The sequence below is a fragment of the Pteropus vampyrus genome, unplaced genomic scaffold, assembly GCF_000151845.1.
Source record: "Pteropus vampyrus isolate Shadow unplaced genomic scaffold, Pvam_2.0 Scaffold25, whole genome shotgun sequence".
Lineage (NCBI taxonomy): Eukaryota > Metazoa > Chordata > Mammalia > Chiroptera > Pteropodidae > Pteropus > Pteropus vampyrus.
Genome location: NW_011888806.1, coordinates 9,438,837 through 9,461,357, shown reverse-complemented (window position 1 = coordinate 9,461,357; position 22,521 = coordinate 9,438,837). Strand labels below are relative to the sequence as shown.

The window sequence follows — 22,521 nt, the reverse complement described above, 5'->3', positions numbered from 1 at the left end:
TAAAAATCCTCTTTTGGAATAAAGTAAGGTAGGAAGTAATCAATAAAACCTATCTATAGTGTATCAACTTCACTCTTTAAATGGTCAGTAATAGATTATAAGTTACTACCTGGCTCACATAAATACACTTACAGCAATTTGATATTTTGCATAATTTTATCTTGTGACTATTGTGAAATTTAATAACATATACATTTATTTTTATTTATAAACTAATGATTTTATAATTTACTACTTTTCTTCTGTGCTCCACTTCAATGCCAGTTTTGTCTTTAACAGATTTGACCTTATTGGTTTTATGTACACATTTTCATGCTTGCCTTACGAAAGTCCAACTACTTTCACATGCTTTTTCAAGGCTCTTCATTATTGAGTCCCAGACATCTTTTCAAGCTTTTATTCCCCCAAATTCTTAGGCTTATGACCACTGTTGACTCTGGATTACTTACATGCTACAAGCACACAATTTCTAAAGTACATATTTTGTGCCAACATGCACTTTCACTCCCCTTCTCTCTTAGAATGTTCCTGCACCTCCTTCTCTCCAATACCTTAAATTACATCTCCTCAGTAAAGACTTTCCTTCCCATCCAAGATTAATCATGCTCTCTATTTACATAGCACTTTGTTAGTAACTTCAAGGGCACTAATTCCATTTTTATTTCGGTGAGCAGTTATTTACAATGTGCTTTGTCCTCTGCTCTGTTGTAATCTTCTTTAAAGCAAGGATCACATCTCCAGTTTTTCTACAGCCTAGTATCATAAGTTTTCTATGAAAGTTGTTTAATAAAATTCATGCTGAACGAAAAACTTTTCTTGTATGAATTATGGAAAAAGCCTTGTTTGGATTGAAAGAAGTCTAAAAGTTGGTATAGTCTGTTTATCTTGAATATTACCTATCTTGAATTCACTAAGGTAAAAAATAACACTCAAATTTGCAAGATTATTTGCTTATAAGGTAGATTAGAACTAAATATTGTTGGAAAAACTTAAATCATATCATTCCAAATTGAACTCAATATTGAATTCTTTTACTTCTAGATAGGTAGTAGAGGAGTTCTGGTAATTGAAAAATAGGATATGTTTCCAGACCAGATTGGAGTGTGGGTAGGAGCTTGGAAGAGGGAAGCTGAAAAGAGAATGAGGATAATGGAAGAGAAGCAGGGGACTGAATGCGCCGAAATAATTGGACAAAGTATGAACTAAAATATGAGTAAAGAGCCATCAGAAGAAGTGTAGAGAAACCAAAAGAAAAAAATCCTGTTTATTAGAATTAGATATTGGAATAGGCAATTTAGATTGTGAGTTGTTGTCTGGGAATATTTAAGTCTTAATTTATACAAGTTAGCTTCACACTTAAAAGTAACAAATCTCTATGGAGATAAATGGATCATTATTGGCATCTAATAGGTAAACACTGAATACTGAAGAATTATAAGAAAAAATATCTTTTTTTTTATTTCACGTGCCAAGGAAACAAGACGAAATTTTCATTCTGCACACAAAGAATGAACTCAGAGCAATATAGAAATCTTCCACCAGTGTAGAATCATTATAAATAGTTTTTGGATGATAACTTGGCAGTATTTCTCCAAAATTTAATGGCCTTAGCCTCTGGCTTACCATTTCTATATTTAGTAATTTATTTTATAAAATATTTGCATAAGTTGTATAAAAGCACATTTATTGTGTTTCCATTTGGTCGTCTAATAGGCACCACAAATTAAAATGTCAAAATCACGCTCCCAATTTTTTCCCTTCTGATTCTCAAGTACTGTCCTTTCAAAACCTACTTAGTTTTTGTCTTTCTCCAATTCAGTAAATGGCAACTTCATTATCCAGGTTGCTTGGGACAAAAACCTAGGACTCATCCTTGACTTCTCTCCATTACCCCATTATCAATCCATCAGCAAGTGCTGTTTGTTCAGTTTTAAAAAGATATACTTTATGCAAATGTTTATCATTTCATCTGTAACCACTCTACTGGGTCACTGTCATCTTTCTTCTATACTATTAAAATAGTCTTTAATTGGTCTGTTTTCTCATTCGCCACTCTACTGTAATTCTCTACAAAAAGAGAAGTGTCTTTTTAAAACTGAATATTATCTTGAATATTACCTATCTTGAATTCACTAAGGTAAAAAATAACACTCAAATTTGCAAGATTATTATTGGGTCAGTTCTCAACTCAAATTCCTCAGATGGCTTCCTCTCACACTCAAAGAAAAACAAAAACTTCTTATGGTGGCCTGTGTGGCCTACAGTAATCGTAATTGGGCCCTGACTGCTTCTCTTAGTGTATCATCTAGAATCCTGCCCACTAGCTCCTCCATTCTGTCTGGTTTCATACAGAAGTTTGTTTCTTCATCAGCAAATTTGCACTTTCCTTAGATATTTGCATGGGCTGTGCCTTCACACACATTTCTACCCCCAAATATTGCTTTCGCAGAGAATTCTTTCCTGACCTTAGTATTTTAAATATTCTCTTATAATATTTATAGTCTGTTTCTTGCTTCTCCCATCTCCTAGAATGTAAGCTCCAATGAAGCAAGGGGTTCGCCTATTCACAGATGTTTCCCCTGGACCTATAACTGATGTCGACACTCAATAAGTGTTTGTTAAGTAAGTAAACAAACAAACTGAGAAAAACTGGAAACATCCTAAATATTGATGCCAAGGGAGTGATTAAATATAGTACCATTTAGTACTGTGTACCCTATCCATGAAAAAGGATGATGTTAAACTCTGTATATTGAAATAAATGCTATCTATGATACATTGTAAAAAAAAAAGCAAGTTACAGAATGTAATGTATGTTATAAACCTATTTATGTAACACAATTAAAATGTAATGTATTTGTCATAAATATGTATTTTCATTTGAAAAAGATCAAGAGATTGTACATTAACAGCCTGACCTCTGGGAAATGAAATTGTGTCAAAGGGTAGGCTTATATTTTTACTTTACATATTTCTCTTTTGAAGGTTTGTAATTATACTTTTAAAATAACACATTTTAAAGCTTCACTCAGAAAGTTCTTGGTTTTAAGGCAAGGAATTAAAAGAATATCATGAATGAAAATTATCGCCAAAATAACAAAGAAAGTGTCAAAACAATAGTGTTTTGCTCAGTGTCACACATAAAAAGGACTCATTAAGTTTCAGTTGATAAATCAACACTCCTACTGTCAAAGAAGCCAGCATTGAGGGAAACCCATGTTCCCCTTAATATCTGCAAGATCTAGCTGTTACCTTCCAGACCCTTGCTTCCTGCAGGAGACTCAGAGAGTCTCAGAGATTAGAAAGCAAAACACTTTCTTTTATAACTGCAAGAGGTTATTTTTTAAAAGAACAGCAACATATTTATCACTTGTTTTTAAGAAACTTTTTATTAATGATTTATTTTTAATAAAAGTTGGAAGATAGTAAAAACAGTCTATAATATATGTGAAAAACACAGAAAACGAAGTTTGCCTTGATGTAGTGGTAGTCAGATTTTTCTTTCTTTCATTTCTCAGACCCATTGTCCAGTATCAGGCAGTCAGCCTAGTTCTTTTTCCTGTGTTAATTTTCATTTCCAAAGCTCAAAAATGTCTAAATGTCTCTGGTATCAATGGTACATGAAAGCATAAACTACAAAGAAAGAGGTTATCATGGGGTTAAAATTTCAGATATAAAGATTCAAAAGAGTCATCTATTGTAATGTTATAGTATTTTAAGAGATTATGAAAAGAAAGATAGAAAGAGATTAGGAAAAGAGCAGACAGCATGGAAGGCCCACAGTTGGTAGATATAAGAGCTCTCCAAGGGACAGAATTCAGAGAGAAAGTCCAGAATACTGTTGCACTCTTTGAGTCTGATGAAAATGGGAGAGGCTAGAGAAAGCTTCCAAACATTGAATATCATAGAAGTTAAGTGTGTCTTTTGGAACGCAGCTGTCTGCTTAAACTTGAACTCTAATCACTAGTTCATGCTGTGTACTCATTGACATTTTGTGGCCTCACTACTGCGGACAGTCTTAAACATTCCCTGTGTAAATAAATTCTCTTTATATGTACTCTAAGGGAGGTAGCTTTCTCCACCTTTAAACAGAGAAAGAAGAAATGAAATATCTTAAAGGAAAATTACCTTTTAAGTATGTTTATGTAAAAATAGAAGTTTTTAAGAGGCATGGAATATAAAAAGGATCTGAGTATTAAAACTACATTAATATTCTTGAGAAGTAGAAAGACAGGTAATTAGTCTTGTTCATTTGACTGCTGCTAATGCCAAACCAATGTTTTTAATATTGACAGCATTGAAAAATGTGAAATAAAGCCGTGAAACATTGACTCTAAATTTAGATCCCCATCATTAAGGTGCATATAGCTCTGACTGGAGCTCATTAATTCATTTCATTTTGGTTTTGTGGCCAACCGTTGCTTCAAACTGAGTATTTTGTACATGATTTATAGCTGCCAAGGCACGTTCGGGAAGAAATCTGTATAAAAAAATGAAAAAATTTTAATTTAAAAGCTTTGACACCACAGTCCTTTTTCGTTATTAGTTAAAATAACCCAAGAATTATCTGGTTTGCATTTAATTTTCCACTGTTCTTCCTGTCTTCTTTCATATCTACCTCTCCCTCTCTTTTTGTGTTTTTTAATACTCATAGTTCAAACATTATGCACATATAAAGAAAGCACTGATATATACCAGTATTCTCACCTTCTCATTTTATATTAGTAAAATCTTATATGAGTAAGGATCTTAATTGAAGGTCTGGACTTATTTCTGAAACTGTCAATGAATCTTGATGCTAAGAGTTCATAGAGACATCACTAGAATCCATTCCATCCATCCCTCTACCTCTCCTTAAATATTTACTGAATCTCTATTATGCACTCTATAATAAGGTAGACTAAAATACTTTAAAAACAACTACTATGTTTGAGGAGCTTATTGTTTAGCCTAGAGGCTAAGATGGCATTCTGACACATAATTGAAAAATATTAGGCATCTCTAAATAAGGGCTATAAATGTAGGGAGGATTAATGTGGGTTGGAATAGTAAAGGAAAGCTTCAAAGGACAACTGTGTATTCAAGGACGGGTAAGATTTGAGTAGGCAGATGAAAGAAAGGCAGGTGAAAGAAAGGCAGACAACAAATTCTGTAAAGAAGGTCATACTGAAAAACAGTTTGGTATTGTTGACTAATGCAAGTTGTATTTCCTTGTCTTGGGGTGGAGAGTGAGTAGAGTGGAAGATGGAAGCATCAGCAAAGGGTCAGGGAAGATCTGGCTGGGAGAAAGACAAATAAAAGAATAGAATTTTTACAGGTTTTTTAACTACACTCACAAAGAAACCTTCATGCTAGTAATTGTATCTGCTCACGAATTGTCTATTTCTGCAAAAGGAATTAAATGCAAAGATTAATAATAAATCTCCATTGTTGAGTAACAAACCACCATGACAGCTTCACAATAATACCAAACATTTTAAGCCTCCGGTTTATTGTACAGGGACACCTATTCTGTGGTAGAATAACTATATTGTCTTGGTCATAAGCAAGTCTGCTATGATTTTAGATTTTTTTCTACATTAACATGACCTGTTTTGAGCCACAAGAGAGTAGGAATCCCATTAAATTCCTTTGCTACAGTGTTCAGCACCAAGACACTAATTTAGTCAACTCTTGAGATGATGTTGCTCTGAGGTCGAGGTTGTATTAACTTACATTAGTCTATTTAAGCTAAAATGGAATATTGATATGGATTAACAATGCAGTTTGTCAACATTCTTAAATTGTTCTGTTCCAAGGTTTAGCATAGTTTACATTGATTTGTTTCAGAAAGGCCCAAGGGCTATGAAGATAGAATAGCTATTGTCACATTGATATAATCTCAATTTATTATAAGCTCTCCTTTAGAAGGCTGAGTGATTATCTCTTCTAGATAAATAATCATATTTCTTCTTACCATTCTATATAAGTTCTGCTTCCTAAGCCTTTAATATCTGACTCTGTACCTTTTCAATGGTAGGGGCTTTACTTGTATTATGTTATTTTATTCTTATGGCACACTTAGAAAGGTGGTATTATCACCATCCTCATTTTAAATTATATATATATATTTATACATAATATATATAATATGAGAATTATATAGATGTGAGAAATTTGAAGCCATAGAGGTTAAGTTACTTGTCCATGGTCAAAAACTAGTAAGTGGTAGAGTGGTTTTTGATCCTAAGTGGAGCTTTTATTCTTAATCACTTAACTATATTGTTCCTCTTTTAAAACTGTCTTCCCTTCAGTTAGAACAGCCTTCAGCAAAGATGAGATGGAGATCATTGAGGTGTTAGAGAATATTATTTAAGTACTGAAAGACAAAAACTATCAACCTAGAATTTCATATTCATTGAAAATGTTTTTCAAAAACTAAGGAAAAATAAAGAATTTGTTAAAGATATAAAAGGTAGAAGAATTCATAACTAGCAGACTTCCTCCCAAAATGTTAAAAGATGTCCATTAGGCAGAAGAGAAATAATACCAGATGGAGATATAGATCTACACAAATTAATAAAGAGCGTCAGAAATGTTAACTACACGGGTAAATATTTAAGAATTTTCCTTGTTATTTGAATCTCTTTAAAAGGATATCTGGCTGTTTAAACAAGAATAATAACTACGTAGTGTGTATTTTATAACATAAAAATAAAATGTATGACAACAATAGTGTAAAGCTTGAGAGGGAAGAAATAGAAGTATACATTGTAAAGTTCTTGGACCATAGGTGAAATGGCATGATATCATTTAAAGGTAAAATGTGATAATTTAAAGGTGCATGCTATGAACCCTAAAGTAATCACTAAAACAAGAAAAACAGAATTATAGCTAATAAGCCAATAAAGGAAATAAAATGGAAATATAAAAAATTTAATTAGGCAAAAATATCCTAAATACAATTAACCCAAAAGAAGGCAGAAGAAGAGAAAAAAGGAAACACAAATAAATGGAACAAATAAAAAAATAGTAAGCTTTAAATTTAGCTTTAAATCTTACTATATAATCACATAAATACAAACGGTCTAAATACCCTCAATTAAAAGGCAGAGATTGTCAAATTGGATTAAAAAAAAGACCCAACTATATATTGCCTACAAGAAACACATTTCAAATATAAGAAAATAAATAGGTTAAGAGAAAAAGAATAGAACAAGATACACTAAGATAACATTAATTTAAAAAAGCCTGAGTGGCTATATTAATATTAGACAAAGTAGATTTCAAAGCAAAGTATGTTACCAGGGATAAACGAGGTCATTTCATCTAGAGGACATAATAATCCCAATGCTTATGCACATAATAACAGGGTTTCAAAATATATGAAGCAAAATAAACAGAAGTACAAAGAAAAATAGACAAATTCAAAATTATAGTTCGAGATTTCAAGATTCCTCTCAATAATTGATAAAAAGAATAGACAGAAAATCAGTAAAGATACAGAAAACCTGAACAACACTATCAACCAATTTAACCTAAACTAATATTTATACAACACTCAACAACAGAGAATACTCTTTTTTTTTAGGCGCACATAGAATGCTTACCAAGATATATCATGTTCTGAGCTTAAACATGTCTCAATAAATTTCAAATATTCAAGTCATACGAAGGAATTAAATTAGAAATCAGTAGCAGAAAAACTTCTATAAAATCTCTAAATATTTAGAAGCTAAAAAATGCACTTCTAAATAACCCATGATAGGAAAGGGAAATTAGAAAGTATTTTGAACAAAATGTAAATGAAAACATATGTCAAAATATGAGGGATAGAATTAAAGCAGTACAGGGGAACATTTATAACATATAGCATATGGCTATTTGAAAAAAATCAATGAACTCAATGTCCATGTTAATAAACTATAAAAAGAAAAAAATTAAATGGAAGGTAACCAGAATAAAAGCAATAATAAAGATCAGAACCCAAATTAATGAACTAGAACACAAAAAAATAGAGAAAAAAATTAATTAAACTAAATGCTAGTTTTTTTAAAACAGATCAATATATTGATAAACCTCTAGCTAGACTGATAAGAATAAAATAAGAGAGAAAACACAAATTACCAACATCAGGAATGAAAGATTCTAAAAATATTAAAAATAAAAGAAGAAAACATTTTGAACAAGTTTATGCCAATAAGTTCAACAACTTAGATAAAATAGACAAATTACCAAAATAAATTAGTAGCCTGAATAGCTCTATAGCTGTTAAAGAAATTAAATTTATAGTTACAAACTTTCCCATAAAGAAAACAGCAGTACCAGATAGCCTCACTGATGAATTTCACCAAATTTTTTTAAAGAAGAAATAAAACCAATCTCACACAAGCTATTCTGGAAGAGAGAAGAGGGAATACTTTCTAACTCATTCTGAGTCAGTATTATCCTGATAGAAAATCAGACAATGACATCACAGTATTACAATGCAGGGTTGGTTTAGTCTTTAAAATCAATCAGTGTAATTCACCATTTAACCAAATTAAATGGAAAGACCATAAGACCAATATATTCAGTAAAAACATTTGACAAAAATCCTCAACCTGATAGAGAGCATCTATGAAAAAAATGTACAGCTAGCATTATACTTAATTATAAAATAATTGAATATATTCCTCTTAAGATAAGGAAGAACACTTGGATGTGTGATTTCACCAATTCTATCTGACATTACATAGGAGATTCTTTCTAACCAGTGTAATAAGGCATGAAGAAAAAATAAACCATAAAGATTGGAAAGGAAGAAGTAAACGTGTTTTTATTTGCAGAAAATATGATCATCTATGTAAAAAAAAAAAAAAACCCTATTAGAATCTACAAAAAAAGCTACCAGAAGTGAGTTTAGCAAGATTGCTAAATACAAGATCAAAATGCAAATCAAATAAATACTAGCAACAAAAATGAAAATAAAAAGTTTTTTTAAAATGCCATTTGCAATAGCATCAAAAACATAAACTACTTTGGGATAAACCTAACAAAAGATGTGTAAGACTTATACAGTAAAACTACAAAATATTGTGTAGAGATATTGAAGAAAATGAAAAAAAAAAAGACATATTATGTTCTATGTGTTCTTGGGTGGGAAGACCCAATATTGTTAATATGTCAATTCTCCCCCCAATTGATCTATGTATTCAATGCAATCTCAATCAAAACCCCAACGGGCTTTTTTAAAAATAGACTTTTTATTTGCAACTACTTCCCTATTTTGTATTCTCTTTAAACTGTCTTTTCTTTAGTTATAATAGTCTCTGGGAAAGATTGGGAGGAGATGGTAGCTGTGGTAGAGAAAAATGAATCACTTTCTTTTTACAGATTATGTAAGTCCATAACAGAGGAAACTTAACTGCTCTCCCCAGGCATGGAGTCTTTCACAACTGAAATACTCCTTATAGTGTTAGCTCTTTGGTATTTTAGTATTTTAGGTGTTTTTGTACTTACTTCTCTAGTATTAGAGAGGTACTGATATACGATGGGACAAAAATCATTTTCTTATTGATGAGTATTCCATTTATCAAGGTTCTTGCAACTTCTTCTGGCTCCAATAGAGGCCATAGTCTGTAATTAAAAAGAAAAAAAGTTTTGTTGTTGTTTATGAATTAACTAAGATAGGAAAATTAACTTATCTTTTCACCAAATCAGGATTTTAAATGTTTCCATATTAACTGCACAAATGACACCTGCCATCCTCACCACCCCCAATGCCATGTTGATGTTTTGTTATCACAGTCTTAACACTTTCACATCCAGTAGGTGTGTTTCATGCTGACTCAGTTAAAATATCAAAAGTGGTGGAATGAAATTACATGGTAGAAGAGGAGACAGGCAATGAAGAGTAGTGGGGGAGATTAATCATGGGATGGAAAGGAAACGTCTGACATCTTTCCTCAGAGCTTGTTGGATACAAGGAGGGAATTTTCTAGCTAAGTATACTTTCTTTCTTGTGGTGGGATCCCATAAAGCTGGATTGTTTTGAGGGCATTTAATACTTGGGATTCGCCTCCGACTTGCTTAGGCTGCAGTTTAATGAGAGTTGAGATGTACACAGGGAGTATTACATTACGACTGGAGATGTGAACTTGCTTATACTGAAGACTGTGTACATGGATTCTTGAGAAGTATTCATAAGCACAGGCCCAGTGTGGTGAGTGCAAGATGACAGGAAATTAAAAAATAAAGGGATTGAATGTATTGCACCGAAGTTCAGATGTCTAGGCCTGGACCGATTGGCCAGTGAATAAAAATGTGTAAAGGAGCTAAGAAAGCAGTGAATATTATAACTTTCTTCCCTGAGATATTCTGAGATTCATTATAGATTATTATGTGATTGAAGTTTCCATGGCATTGAGTGGAGTAAGTCAGCAGAGAGTAACACAAATCAATACTTTTCTAAATTATTGGGTTCTGCCTCCTCCCTGCCAGGTTTCTTTTGCTTAGTTCCATTGACCCGGTCTCTGAGCCAAGCCTGACATTAGTATATGAACATTTTAACCTTTGCCAAGGAAATCCAAATTTCCTTTTAAGAAAAGCAAAGCCAGTAGTTCCAACTGTACCACAGTATTTACTTATATCTTGTGTACTTGTTCAGTACTCTGCTCTAACATTGTCAATGACTTTACCGCCAGGAAATGAACACAGCTCCAGAGACAACACATCTCATTCAAAATTTCAGAGTCAGTAGCTTCAACTGAGGCTGAGCTTAAAAGGGAATTTATTAGCTCTTTTGAATAAATATATTTAGGACTAATTCCCTTCCAATAAGTAATTGGCTTCAGATTTGTGAGCTTAGTATATTTTGTTAACCTGCAGCAGAATATATACTAGAATTTGAGGCAAATTTGTGAAGCAGGTGGCTTAATTTTAGAGCCCTTGTCCTCACCTCTCTGCTTTTCCCCTTTCCTCTCAGGACTAATTTCTCTTCTCTTATGTATTCGAATCCTCCCTTACCAGACATAAAGTACTTGCAGACTACGGGGTTAGGGACTCAATTTAGCTGCTCCTACGAACATTTGCATTGTTAAGGAGAACGGGGCAGTAACAGTGACCAAATGCATGCGGTTATATTTAATATATCAATGATTCCAAACCTATTTCCAGACTCACCTGGTATGCTAGTAAACAAAACAAAAACAAAACAAAACAGAACAACAAAACATCTTATTCTTGGAGTTTATCCCTGCCTACTGAATTAGAATCTCTCAGGAAGAGCCTACGAACATTGTTGTTTTAATGAAGTTCTTAGGATCAGGCAAGTTTGGAAAATGTTACAGTATTTTATGCTACCATTTTAGCTGGTGCTGTAAATGATGGGATTCGTCCTTCTATTTGAGGAGGATGAATCACTAATGGGAGAGGAGGATGTTAGGTAACATTCATTTTGGGAGTGTGGTTTCCAGGAGAGGACACTTGCATGCCTTTCACCTGAACACAAATACCCAATTGCTTAATTCATTGGCAGCTGATCATTCCTGCCAAGTCCCTACTGTGTTTTTTTAACCTTTGTTCATCTAATTTCAAAGTAAAAACTTAAAGGCAATACAATAACATTAATAAGAAAAAATATTTTTCTTTTTTTCTTTTTCGTTTTCTCAGTTAGCCCACCCCAAAATTTCTTATATGGTTTCCATATCATTTTCCCATGCTATAGTCCCATTTTAACTTCATTTTGACCTCACCTTGTGCTTGGGTTTTTGGTGAATCCAGTATTCACAAAAGCTGGGCAGAGACATGAGGTTTTAATACCAGTTTTTCCCAGGGCTTCAAGTTCTAACGTCAGAGCTCTGTGGAAGCCAACGCAGCAAATTTGCTGGAACTGTAAGAGAATTATCCACCATCATTGCTACGGTAAGTGAAACACTTCTTAGCCTTCTGTGAGAAGGCAGTGTTGATTTGGTTTGAGCACAAGTAGAAACCAAACCCCCAAATCATCCACTGGGTCTTTCATTTTCATTTACATTTTCTTATATGATCTCACAGAATTCTGAATGCATCAATTTCTTAATCAGCAGTGATAACAATAGGACAAATCCTAATAAGTTTTATTGATTTGCTTACTGCTCACTTTTCCATCCTTCATGTAAGGTTTTCTATTCAATCTTCAAACTGTTTTCTAATCGGTTTTTATTACTGTTTTTATTTTGAGAAATGTGAATCAGGAAAAACATATTTAGAAAAACTATATAACTAATATTTGTATGGACAAAGTTCTGTGGAATTCTGCACAGTTCTTTCTCTTGAAACTGAGTTGATAGTTTCTCTCTTGACACTTTGGCTTCTTAATTTTATTGTGATGATCTGGAGTCAAAAGACTTCAGGTGGTGTGGGTATGTTTGCAACCTTTCAGCACAGTTTTATCTTCTTCGATTTTCTGATATTTAAAATGCAGATAAAATATAAGGCTGACTTGAGGATTAAATCAAATAGCATATGTATAATAACTTTATGATCTATAAAGATCTATATAAATGTTAATATTTTTTGACCCAGGTGACAATAAACAATAAAGTTAAAGGCCGCTTTCTTAAGGGAGAAGGAAAAAGGGAATATTATTATTACATTGGGTTTCCACATTTGTAAACACTAAAACAATAGCAAAAATTTAATCTGTGAAATTCTTATTTGTGTTTTAAGATGGTAGAAGCACCCTGAAACAACTATATGTGTGTGCCATGGCACTGTAACCTATGTTGAAATTTAACTATATCCATGACTGCATTTAGTTTTGGAAATAATCTGATCTATGACTAAATTTAAACTTGAATTTATATGAATGTATTAGTAAATAATAGATCAACTAACTATCTATCCACACAGTTATACACATGTGTTGGCAGTTACAAAAAGAACTGGCCAAATGTTAACAAGTTAAATTTTCTGTGAGGTTGATATAAAGCAGAAGTAAGAAAATAAGATGCCATTAGAGGAGTTTACAAGGAAAAAGTAGTTTTGCAAATAATGTATCCTTAGGGTCCTCCACCTCTTTCTCTCTACGTCCTTGGTAGAGCGTGGAGTATGCTATCTAGATCTCTTATATCAGGTAGAGCCTTAATCAATCAATCAATCAATCAATCAATCAATTTCTCTCTCTCTCTCTCTCTCTCTCTCTCTCTCGCGCGCGCACACACACACACACACACACACACACACACACAATCTTTTCCAAGCACACTGGAAAATGTTTTGATCTCAGGGTCACTCTTGTTAGCTTATCTTGAGCGTCCAGGCCATAGATTTATGTTCATTAGGACTCCTGTACATTTGGCTTCTTAGTCTGTAGATTCCCTGTTTCCTTTATCAACATCTACTCATTCCAGGATATAATAGAAACATGTTCGGCATCACTGTTTTCTTTCATAACTCTACAGAGGAGATTTCAAAAATCTTAAAATATTTTAAATAATTAAAGCCAGTTTCATTGTTTTAGAAGTCATTTTTTTTAAAAAGTTTATTTTAAATTACTTGATAATCTCTTTAATTCCTAATTACCCTGCTTTGAGGATTGGAATTTGAGGTCTAATAAACTCTTAAAAATATAAAAATATATAACACTGCTGGAAAATACTACTTACCAACATGGAATAGCATAAGTAAACCCCATATGGCCGGCCCCTGAAGCCACTGTGACAATGTGGCCATGATTTGTCTTCATCATTGATGGAAGAAGTGCTTTTGTGATCTTAAGGGTCATTGCAGAAAGAAGAGAAACAATACATAGCTGTTAAGTTCCCAAATCAAGTAGTTTTATTTTTAAGACAAAATGGCATTTGAGACAATTTTTTCAATGAAATATGTGCCAAGTTTCATATTACTTCTATACAATGATAGAAATGAAAAAGATTAAAATATATTGGTCTGAGCTGGCATTGAGTGCTGTGCCCTGCATATCACATGCTAATAATTCATCTTAATATTTCCCCTTCTTCCCCTCAAAGGGAATCAAATATCTCCTTTATGGATATGTCATCTAAAAATATTACTAAGGAAAAAATTCAGAGTTTTCAGAACTGAAAAAAAAATTCCTCATGGTAATTTGGTATCATGTAATTTTGGGGGGTTTGAGGCTTTATCATTCTAATGAGAAGAGCTGAAATCCTGTGATTAGACAAGACAGTTGTGTAGAACAAGCTAAGAGTTTTGTACTGACCCACAATCATTGTGCAATATGATTAGATTTAGTATCTAAATGTGTATTACACGTTGATGTTATAGGAAACAAACAGTCTTAATCTCTAAGAAGCTTTACTATTTTATGAGAAATATCAATAATATTTTATGAGAATTTTATAAATCCACCCTATGGACCCTATGAAAATTCAAAGAGACAGAACTGCCAAACCAAGCCATCCCCAATATTCCCAACTTTCAGAAACTGTGAGATGAAAATGAATGCTTATTGTGTTGCTTTAAGTCACTAAGCATTGGTATAATTTGTTATGCCACTATAGATTACTAATATATGAAGTCTCCATGTAGTTTGGTAGGCATAATAATTAGCTCTCATTAGCATGTATGAGGGGCTAGGAAAGATGGTGGGATACATCTCTCTTTTTCTTCTCTCTTTCAGGATCCAGTTTTGTCCTAGGTTCTACACTAATATTGAGGCACTGATAGATTAATTTACATAAATGATTTCTACATAGGAATACTTCAGTCTCCCATAAAACTAGCCAATTATAATAGGTCTTTCTAAGTTCCAGTATGGATCTAGAGCTGGTCTCAAAGTCCCACCCAAAAGAATCCTCAATCCCTGTATATATCCGAGCTGTGATTTCTATTATCCTTATTCAGTTCTAAAATTCCATGACATGAATGTATGTATACACACACATACATTCACAAATGAATGTACACTACATGTATTTTCTCTAAAGCACTAAAACAATATACACTGACAATCCTTAGCAAATTCCAATAAATATTTCTTTGGGCCAGGCTTTGTGTTAGATACTGGTGGATAAGACAGACTAACCTATATTTTGGTGAGTTTTTTTCCCTAGAACTCTGTGCCCTTCTGTCAGAGACTCTTCCACTCAAACTAATTTGATAAATCTTCATTTAAGGTAAAGATCTAACCAGTCTCCACCCAGAATAATATGAACTCAATTATGAATGTCATGTACCTTAAGAGGAGGTATTAAACATGAATAGATAAGAAATGTTTCTGGCTCATACTCACCCCAAAATGGCCTAGGATGTTGACCTTAAATGTTTTGGTAATCTTTTCATCCTTGGTACTAAGAAGATCAGCTGGATATATTACCCCAGCATTATTCATCACAATGGTTACATTACCCACCTCTTTCTTCACCTTTTGAAGTGGAAAGATCACATTCATTGGGTGTGTTATAGAAACTCAAAGTTTGGGGGCTGATATCATCCAAAAATTAGATTCTTTATTCTATTTGATGACATTTCTCAGAGTTTAGGCAGGAAAGAGCTTTAGCCCAAATAGTAGATGTAAAGGAAACACTGTCATAAAGCTAGTAAACTGTTTTTAATTTTTTTAACATCTAAATTTCAGTACCCAGAACATCATGGATTTTTAAAGCTCGTCAATAAAATGAAATTAAATTTGTGTTGATTAATTGATATATAAATTCTCACCAAACATTTTTAAATTGCTGATTGAGCAATCTTGTTCCACCACATACTAGCTACTTGACTTTGGTCTGACTTAACCTCGCTGAGCTTCAATTTGCTCATCTGTCAAGGTTAACATGGTTATTGCAGTGATTAAAGAATTCAGTAGCTTATCAAAGTGCTTGGTTCATTGTAGTTGATATTTATTCTTTTAAGATTTTTACAATAATTTTTGAGATGATATTTTCTATGGAGGACTAAATTAGCATCAACATAAATTAAATCCCGCAAAGGAAATAAAAGGAAAAAAAATTACTAGAATAGTAACAGAGTGAAATAAAACTAGAAAGTGATCCTTTTTCTTGGTGATAGATTTTTTTTCTCTATACCACTGCTCAAGCTTCTAATCAGTTTTAGTATATGAGCTGCCGAAGCACTCAAGTTTCTGATCAGAATGAAATTGATTAATAATATGAAACAATAATAATAGGCAGAGTTGACTGGATTACATGCAAGGAAAAAGTATGTTTTTCCTTGTTCACACAACTACCTCAGTTAGCAAAGGCTAAAAATCTAATTTAAATCAGGCAGTCATAAAGAACATTTTCATTTTCCATGTCAGTGGCAGTGAGTACAAAAATCACTTGAAGAAACTTGTATCCTGAAGTCTCACCTGGTTTACAGACTTATAGATCTCTTCTTGGTTACTGCAGTCTACTGCAAAAGCATACGCAGTGGCTCCTAGTTTTCTACATTTTGCTGCAGTTTCCTCAACACCGTGCTGTCATTGGGAAAAAAAATTCACAATGATGTAGGTCAGTCAGAGGGCAAGAGTGAGAGAGAAAGCATTGGTGAATAAAGATTTTTAAGGATTAAAATTCAACTCCAAAATGTCCCCCTTATTTGTAAGAAAATTTCATGAGAGACACTGCTGGCATAATTTGCACAGGTTATACATGGCTTTTCTGTGAGGGAATCAATGCTCATTAGTTATGTGTTTTTACCTTGGTTTGCTACAGTCTTAGCCATTCTTCACAAAGCAAAAAAAAAAAAAAAAAAAAAAAAAAAATTACGTTTCTCCAGTTTTTCATCTTAGGTTAGTTCTCCAGGAGGCAGTTTCTAAAAGCAGGCTACTCTCAGAGCCTGAAGAACATGCTTGAAATATGTTGCTCAATGTGGTGTCATGAAAGGAGATGTTTGAGTGTTTGAGTATGGAGAAGAAAAGAAAACTCAACAATTCATTTAACATTTATTTGTTGAGCACCAACTATATAATAGGCAGTTAAGTACCAAGTAGCAATTTTAAACTAGTGGTAATCTTAAACTATAGTATACATACCTCTGCCTATCATACTTTTATTGATGGTTCTGATTTAACCTTCTAAAAAAGAAAGAGAAAGAAGAATCCTTATTAGAGGAAGACTTTCATAGGGAGACAGTCCTACTACTCTTGAGGATATAATATTATATTCTTCAAGTGTTCTGGTGTGAAAATGGGCAAGGGCCACTGGATAGATTTCTCACTTATGTAATAACTTCGCATATAAATCCAGGACATGGAGACAGCAATTTATTTTCACTCTAAATTCAAAGATCTCTTTCCTAAGATGAAATTGCCCTGATGTTTCTTGACCTGGCATTTCTTGAAAATTAGAATTTTTTTAAAGTTTTGACATCTGTTGACTTTTATAGAGAAGATTATAGGGTTTTAAAAATCATACTTTTTCCTCTCACAATTTGTAAACTCTTCTCTGTGATGAAGGGGCAAGGACACATGAAAAGCCCTTTTCACATGTTGAGATGTTAGTGGTATAGCTGTTATTCAGGGCGGTTGCCAAATGTGTGGCAGGTGATCTTCATTAGCCAGTGTTGCCTCCCTAGGTTCTTTGAATTTCACTAGAGTGGACTATACCCTGGAGCAACAGCTGAAATCCCAAAGAAAAGAAAAGAATAGAAATTAGGAAGCTTAGTCACAGAGCCAATGTCCCTTCATAGACCCCTGGGGGCTTACAGAAGAGTAAAGAGGGAGGACAGGAGTGTTGTTTACCAGTCTAGGCTTCAGCTGATAACTTACTCATTTCCAGATTACAAGAACCATTAGACACTCTTTTGTCTCTAAATTCAAGGCCAGCAGAGAGCATTGTTAACCAGAGCTTTCATCAGATGCTTTTATTGAGCTAGAATAGAGCACTGCAAATTGTAATGCCTTGTCTTTTTGTAAGCAAATTGCTTGCTTTAGCGTCAACTCCAGTGTTCATTGTTTGCTCCACTTATCCCACTGTTCCTCAAGTAACGATTTAGAGGGGAAGAGAGCAAACTGCTAACATGGCTCTAAGGCAAAAGAAGCCAGCTGTAACACAAAGGCAGTTGGTAAAGGAGATCTAAGTTACATTTACAGGTGAAGGGTGGATCATTTAATACTTTAAATGTTTAACCATAAAAGTCAAGGATTCGAAGAGACCTTGGGAGGTTAGGAGACCCATCCTTCAGACAGAATCTTATTTAAGTCATTTTTAATAGTAGTACTTTCTCATTTTGCTTTTCACTTGTCACTGGAAATTTTAAAATATATTTTAAAAATGTAATAAATACACAAAATACACATCTAGAAAGAGATCTAAAGGTTAGATTTCATAAAGATTTTCATGAGTTTATACTGTTTCATATTTTTTGATAAATGCCGAGAACAATTTTTCAATTTGTAAATCTTGTCCTCTTCTAGAAAGTTCATTGGAATCTCTTCATGAACCAAACCAATGACAAATCACTTTCATGTATATTAACTTAGTGTCTATTATATAAATGCTCATATCTGTTATATAAAAATGTATAACTTTTCTTTGTATAACATTCTTCACTATCTAGAAAGAACCGGAGAAGAACTAGTTTTCTAAGTTCAAGAGATACTTTTGAAGGCCTTAAGAAAATATGTGTCGCCCAGTAGCTCTAGCAGCGGGAGGAACGGCAGCTGCCAAGGAGCCCAGCGTTGCAGGTGTGTGGCGGCCCGCAGGCACCAGGCACGCTGCTCCCGCACCTCCACCCTCCCCGCCACCCCGCGCCCGCAGTGACCAAGAGGAAAATCAGCTCCTCCGAGGGTGCCCCAAGAAGAGGCCCGCCAAGTGGTCAGCTAAACCTGCTTCTGCAAAATTGGAAACGAAGCCATAAAAGACGAGGAAAGGATGAATCTGCAGACAAAAAAGTGTAAACTAAAAGGAAAAGGGGATCAAAAGGAAAAACAGGCGGAAGTGGCTAACCGAGAAACTAAAGAAGACTTACTGCAGAAAACGGGGAAACTCAAAACGAGGAGAGTCCAGCCTCTGAAGAAGCAGGATAGAAAGAAGCCAAGTCAGACTAATACCACATACCACGTCTTATCAGTGGTTGCGTCCCGCTTCTTGAACAATCCAGAGAAACATTTTTATCAACTATTTTGTGAATGCAAAAGTTTTAGTAGCTCTAGAAACATTTTTTAAGAAGGGAATTCCATTTCATCCCATTTTTTAAGTGTAAATTTTTTTTTTAAGAGGTGAAATCATTTGTTGGTTTTTTTTTTTTTTATACAATCAGAAAATAGTGGAATATTGAATATGGGAGGCTTTGATTGTCTTGGGTGTAACTTTCCCTAGATGGGAGTAGTTTTTACATCCTATAATATAAAGCATACTAAATGGCAATTTGGAGTCAGTCATGCATTAATATGTCTTGGACATTTTAAATTCTTTCTACTCCCATGTTTTTGTTAGAACTATTTTCTAAGGAAAACCACTCCTTGTTCTTGGCTTTCCCTGTCAAAATTTTGTGCACGCTGTAGCATCTTTGGTGGTGGTCATTCAGTTTTCCTAGTAACTTTGTTAATGTGCTGTGAAAAATTGAAATTTTGATTATGTAATGTATATGTTATTAAATTGTGAATTAGTAGGACCTTCGAATAACAATTTGAAGATACTGGTATTAAAATTAGCCTCCAAATTTTAAGCTGGAAAGTCACTGGAATAACTGTTTAGAAAAGAATCACAAATACATGACTTTTTAGCCTTTTGGTACATATGTTAAGAATAGTGTACACATTGAACAACTGTTTATTTATCCTCAAATCAACTAATAAAATCTCGACTACGAAAGAAAAAAAAAGGAAATAGGTGTCAACTATACATGGCAGCAAAGAACATGAGAAAGTGATAATGGCAACTAAAATCTCACTGTAATCTGATTCTTGAAACAACCTTCACAATTTTTCTAATCTTAAATTCCTTTAAACACTTTTTCTGTGCATATGTTTGTGGCCTTACCAGAATTCACAAGTTCGGGGAAAATGATACAAAATTTCAGTTACTTCGGTTTTATTTTGAATAGTTAATATGGTGTTTACAAATAAGAGTACAAGAAAAGTATGAATGCCCTGAAGAAAGCCCGACTCAGTGCATATAGGTTTTATTTAACCAACTGATGTCTACTACAGCCAAGCATTGGCACTTAAAATATTTACTCAATGAATCATCTTGCCCAGGGGTTGGCATTTTGTTTCTTTAAAAAGCCAAATAGTACATATTTTAGGGTTGAGAGGAAGCACTTAGAGGTCTGTCTCACCTTCTTCTTTTTTACTTTGTTTAGTTTTTGCTCTGATAACCCTTTAAAAATGTAAAAAAATATATTCCTTGCTCAAAATTCAGACCATGGGCTAGGTTTGGCCCATTAGCTATAGTTTGCTAACTCATTCTTGCCCATCCCATGAGGTATTACCTTTTTTATAGAGATAAAAAGACAGAGGCCCAGAGAAATTCAGTGACTGCCCAAGTTAAACAGCTTGGAATTAGCCTGGCATCTGAGTCTGTGTTATCAACCTATTTGTCATGGCATAAAAATCACTGCTTAGGTCTTAATTATGTTCTTTTCATCAACCTGTCTTGATGCATCTATAGAAAAAGATTCCAAGGAACTTAGTTATCGAAACTTTGAAAAAGAAAAATACAAAGCTAAGCAGATGTTAAGTCAAATAATTTTTTAAACAATTTTTTAAATAATTTTTTTTTAAATAATTTTTTATGTCTTACTTTGTGACTTTAGAAGATGGCCAAATGAATTCATTACCTTATTAATATCCCACAGAACCAGTTTGCTCTTCTGTTTTGCAAATTCATAGGCAATCATTCTTCCTATCCCATGCCCAGCTCCTGTAATGAGAACAATCTCTCCAGCTACAGATTTTTTCCTCTTTGGAATGAAAATCTTCACCAAGGATTACAAGTAGGAATAAATGATGGTGGCAAGAAGCAGGAGGAGATCCAAGACAAGGTTCATGGTTCTGCTCTGTTCGCGTCTCCTCTGGCTCAGTCCTTCTTTAGTCCCAGCAGAGAACCACCCTTTTGGACAGAATTCTGGGGAAGAGCTGTGCTCCAGGTATTGATTTAAACCATATTTGCAGGCAGGCTATATATTCTAAGGGGCGTGTTACATCGAACTTTGGAAGTAGTGCCGGTTGCCAGTAATAGCTTGGTACAGCGTCAAGGGAATGAATCCTTGGTAAACTGATCTATGGAATTGCTTGTCTGAGAAGCAGTTTTGTACTGTGATTAACAAATAATTCTAGTTATTGCATCAGCTACTGGTATCTCTGTAAACTTGTTTTTTTAATGAAGGAAAAGGAAAAAAGTAGAGATATTGTTTTTAAGAAACTTAAAGTATGGGCCAACCAAGCTCAGCAGCAATTTCAGTTAGCTCATCATTTTACATGAGATGCCCATTTCCCTGAAAACCTCTTTAGTTTAGGGGAGAATGTACGCTATATAAAGCACTGTTTCCTTGTGATAATTTGGGAAAGAGCATTAGACAATGAGCCAGAAGTCTCCACTTAAAGGTGGTGTTACAGAAATTCTGCCTATGACAGCAGCTACAGCCCGAGTGCAGCAGTGCTAGCTTGGAGAGCTTGCCTTCCAGATTTAGGACTTGCCTAGCCAGACACAATATCATGTGAGCCAACTCTGCAGTAAATCACTTCATGTATACCTCCTATTGGTCTGTTTTGCTGGCCAAACTCTGAAACACTTTTCTTGTTCTCAGTATCAAAGCACTAAGCCCAAGGCCCAACATATGTTACAGAAATCTCAAAAGCTACTTAATTTAAATAGCTTTATTTTATATTTAGTAAAAAAGTTCAACAGCAGTCCCTTTAATTGTTTTATCTTTGTAACCTACTATCTAGTTACAGCGCTTGGTGAATTTATGAATATTTAATAAATGTTTACTGAAAACCAAATAAATGAGAGAATTAATGAATAAATTATGATAAAAAAAAGTTGTGTTATTTCCAATATCCCAAAGCAGACACTATCCAAGTGCCCATCAATAGATGAATGGATAAACAAAATGCGTTATATACATACAATGCAATATTATTCATCCCTAAAAAAGGAATGCAATTCTAGTACATGCTACAACACGGATGAACCTTGAAAATGTTATGCTAAGTGAAATAAGCCAGACACAAAAGGACAAGTATTGTATGATTCCACTAATACGAGGTATCTAGAATAGTCAAATACACAGAGATAGAAAGTAGAATGGTGGTTACCAGGGATGGGTTGGTGGGGGAGGAGAAGCAGGAGTTGCTTTTTAAGAAGTCTGGAGTTTCAATGTGGGATGATGAAAAAGTTAAGGAAATGGATGTTAGTGAGAATTGCACAGCAATGTGATTTTACTTAATGACAATGAATTGTACATTTAAAAAATGGTTAAAATAGTAGACTTTATGTTATGTATATATTACTACAATAAAAAAAGTGGTGTGACAGTAATAATAGTAATAGTTTAAATTTATGAAGCACTTACCATATGCATAGACTGATTTAGAGCCTTTACATATCAACTACTTAATCCTCACAAGGAATATTTGAGGGAGATATTATT

The 22,521-nt window shown here is 33.8% G+C and overlaps 1 protein-coding gene and 1 pseudogene across 1 annotated transcript; one reads left to right on the top strand and one right to left on the bottom strand.

Moving 5' to 3' along the window:
- Positions 1-4,389: 4,389 nt before the first annotated feature.
- HSD17B13 (hydroxysteroid 17-beta dehydrogenase 13) lies at positions 4,390-20,916 on the bottom strand. Its single transcript, XM_011356321.1, is given in 8 exon segments — positions 4,390-4,480; positions 9,481-9,597; positions 11,715-11,851; positions 13,188-13,192; positions 13,612-13,714; positions 15,215-15,346; positions 16,292-16,399; positions 20,707-20,916. Coding segments are annotated over 8 exon segments (903 nt in total).
- On the top strand, positions 17,944-18,973 carry LOC105289608 (annotated as a pseudogene).
- Positions 20,917-22,521: the final 1,605 nt, after the last annotated feature.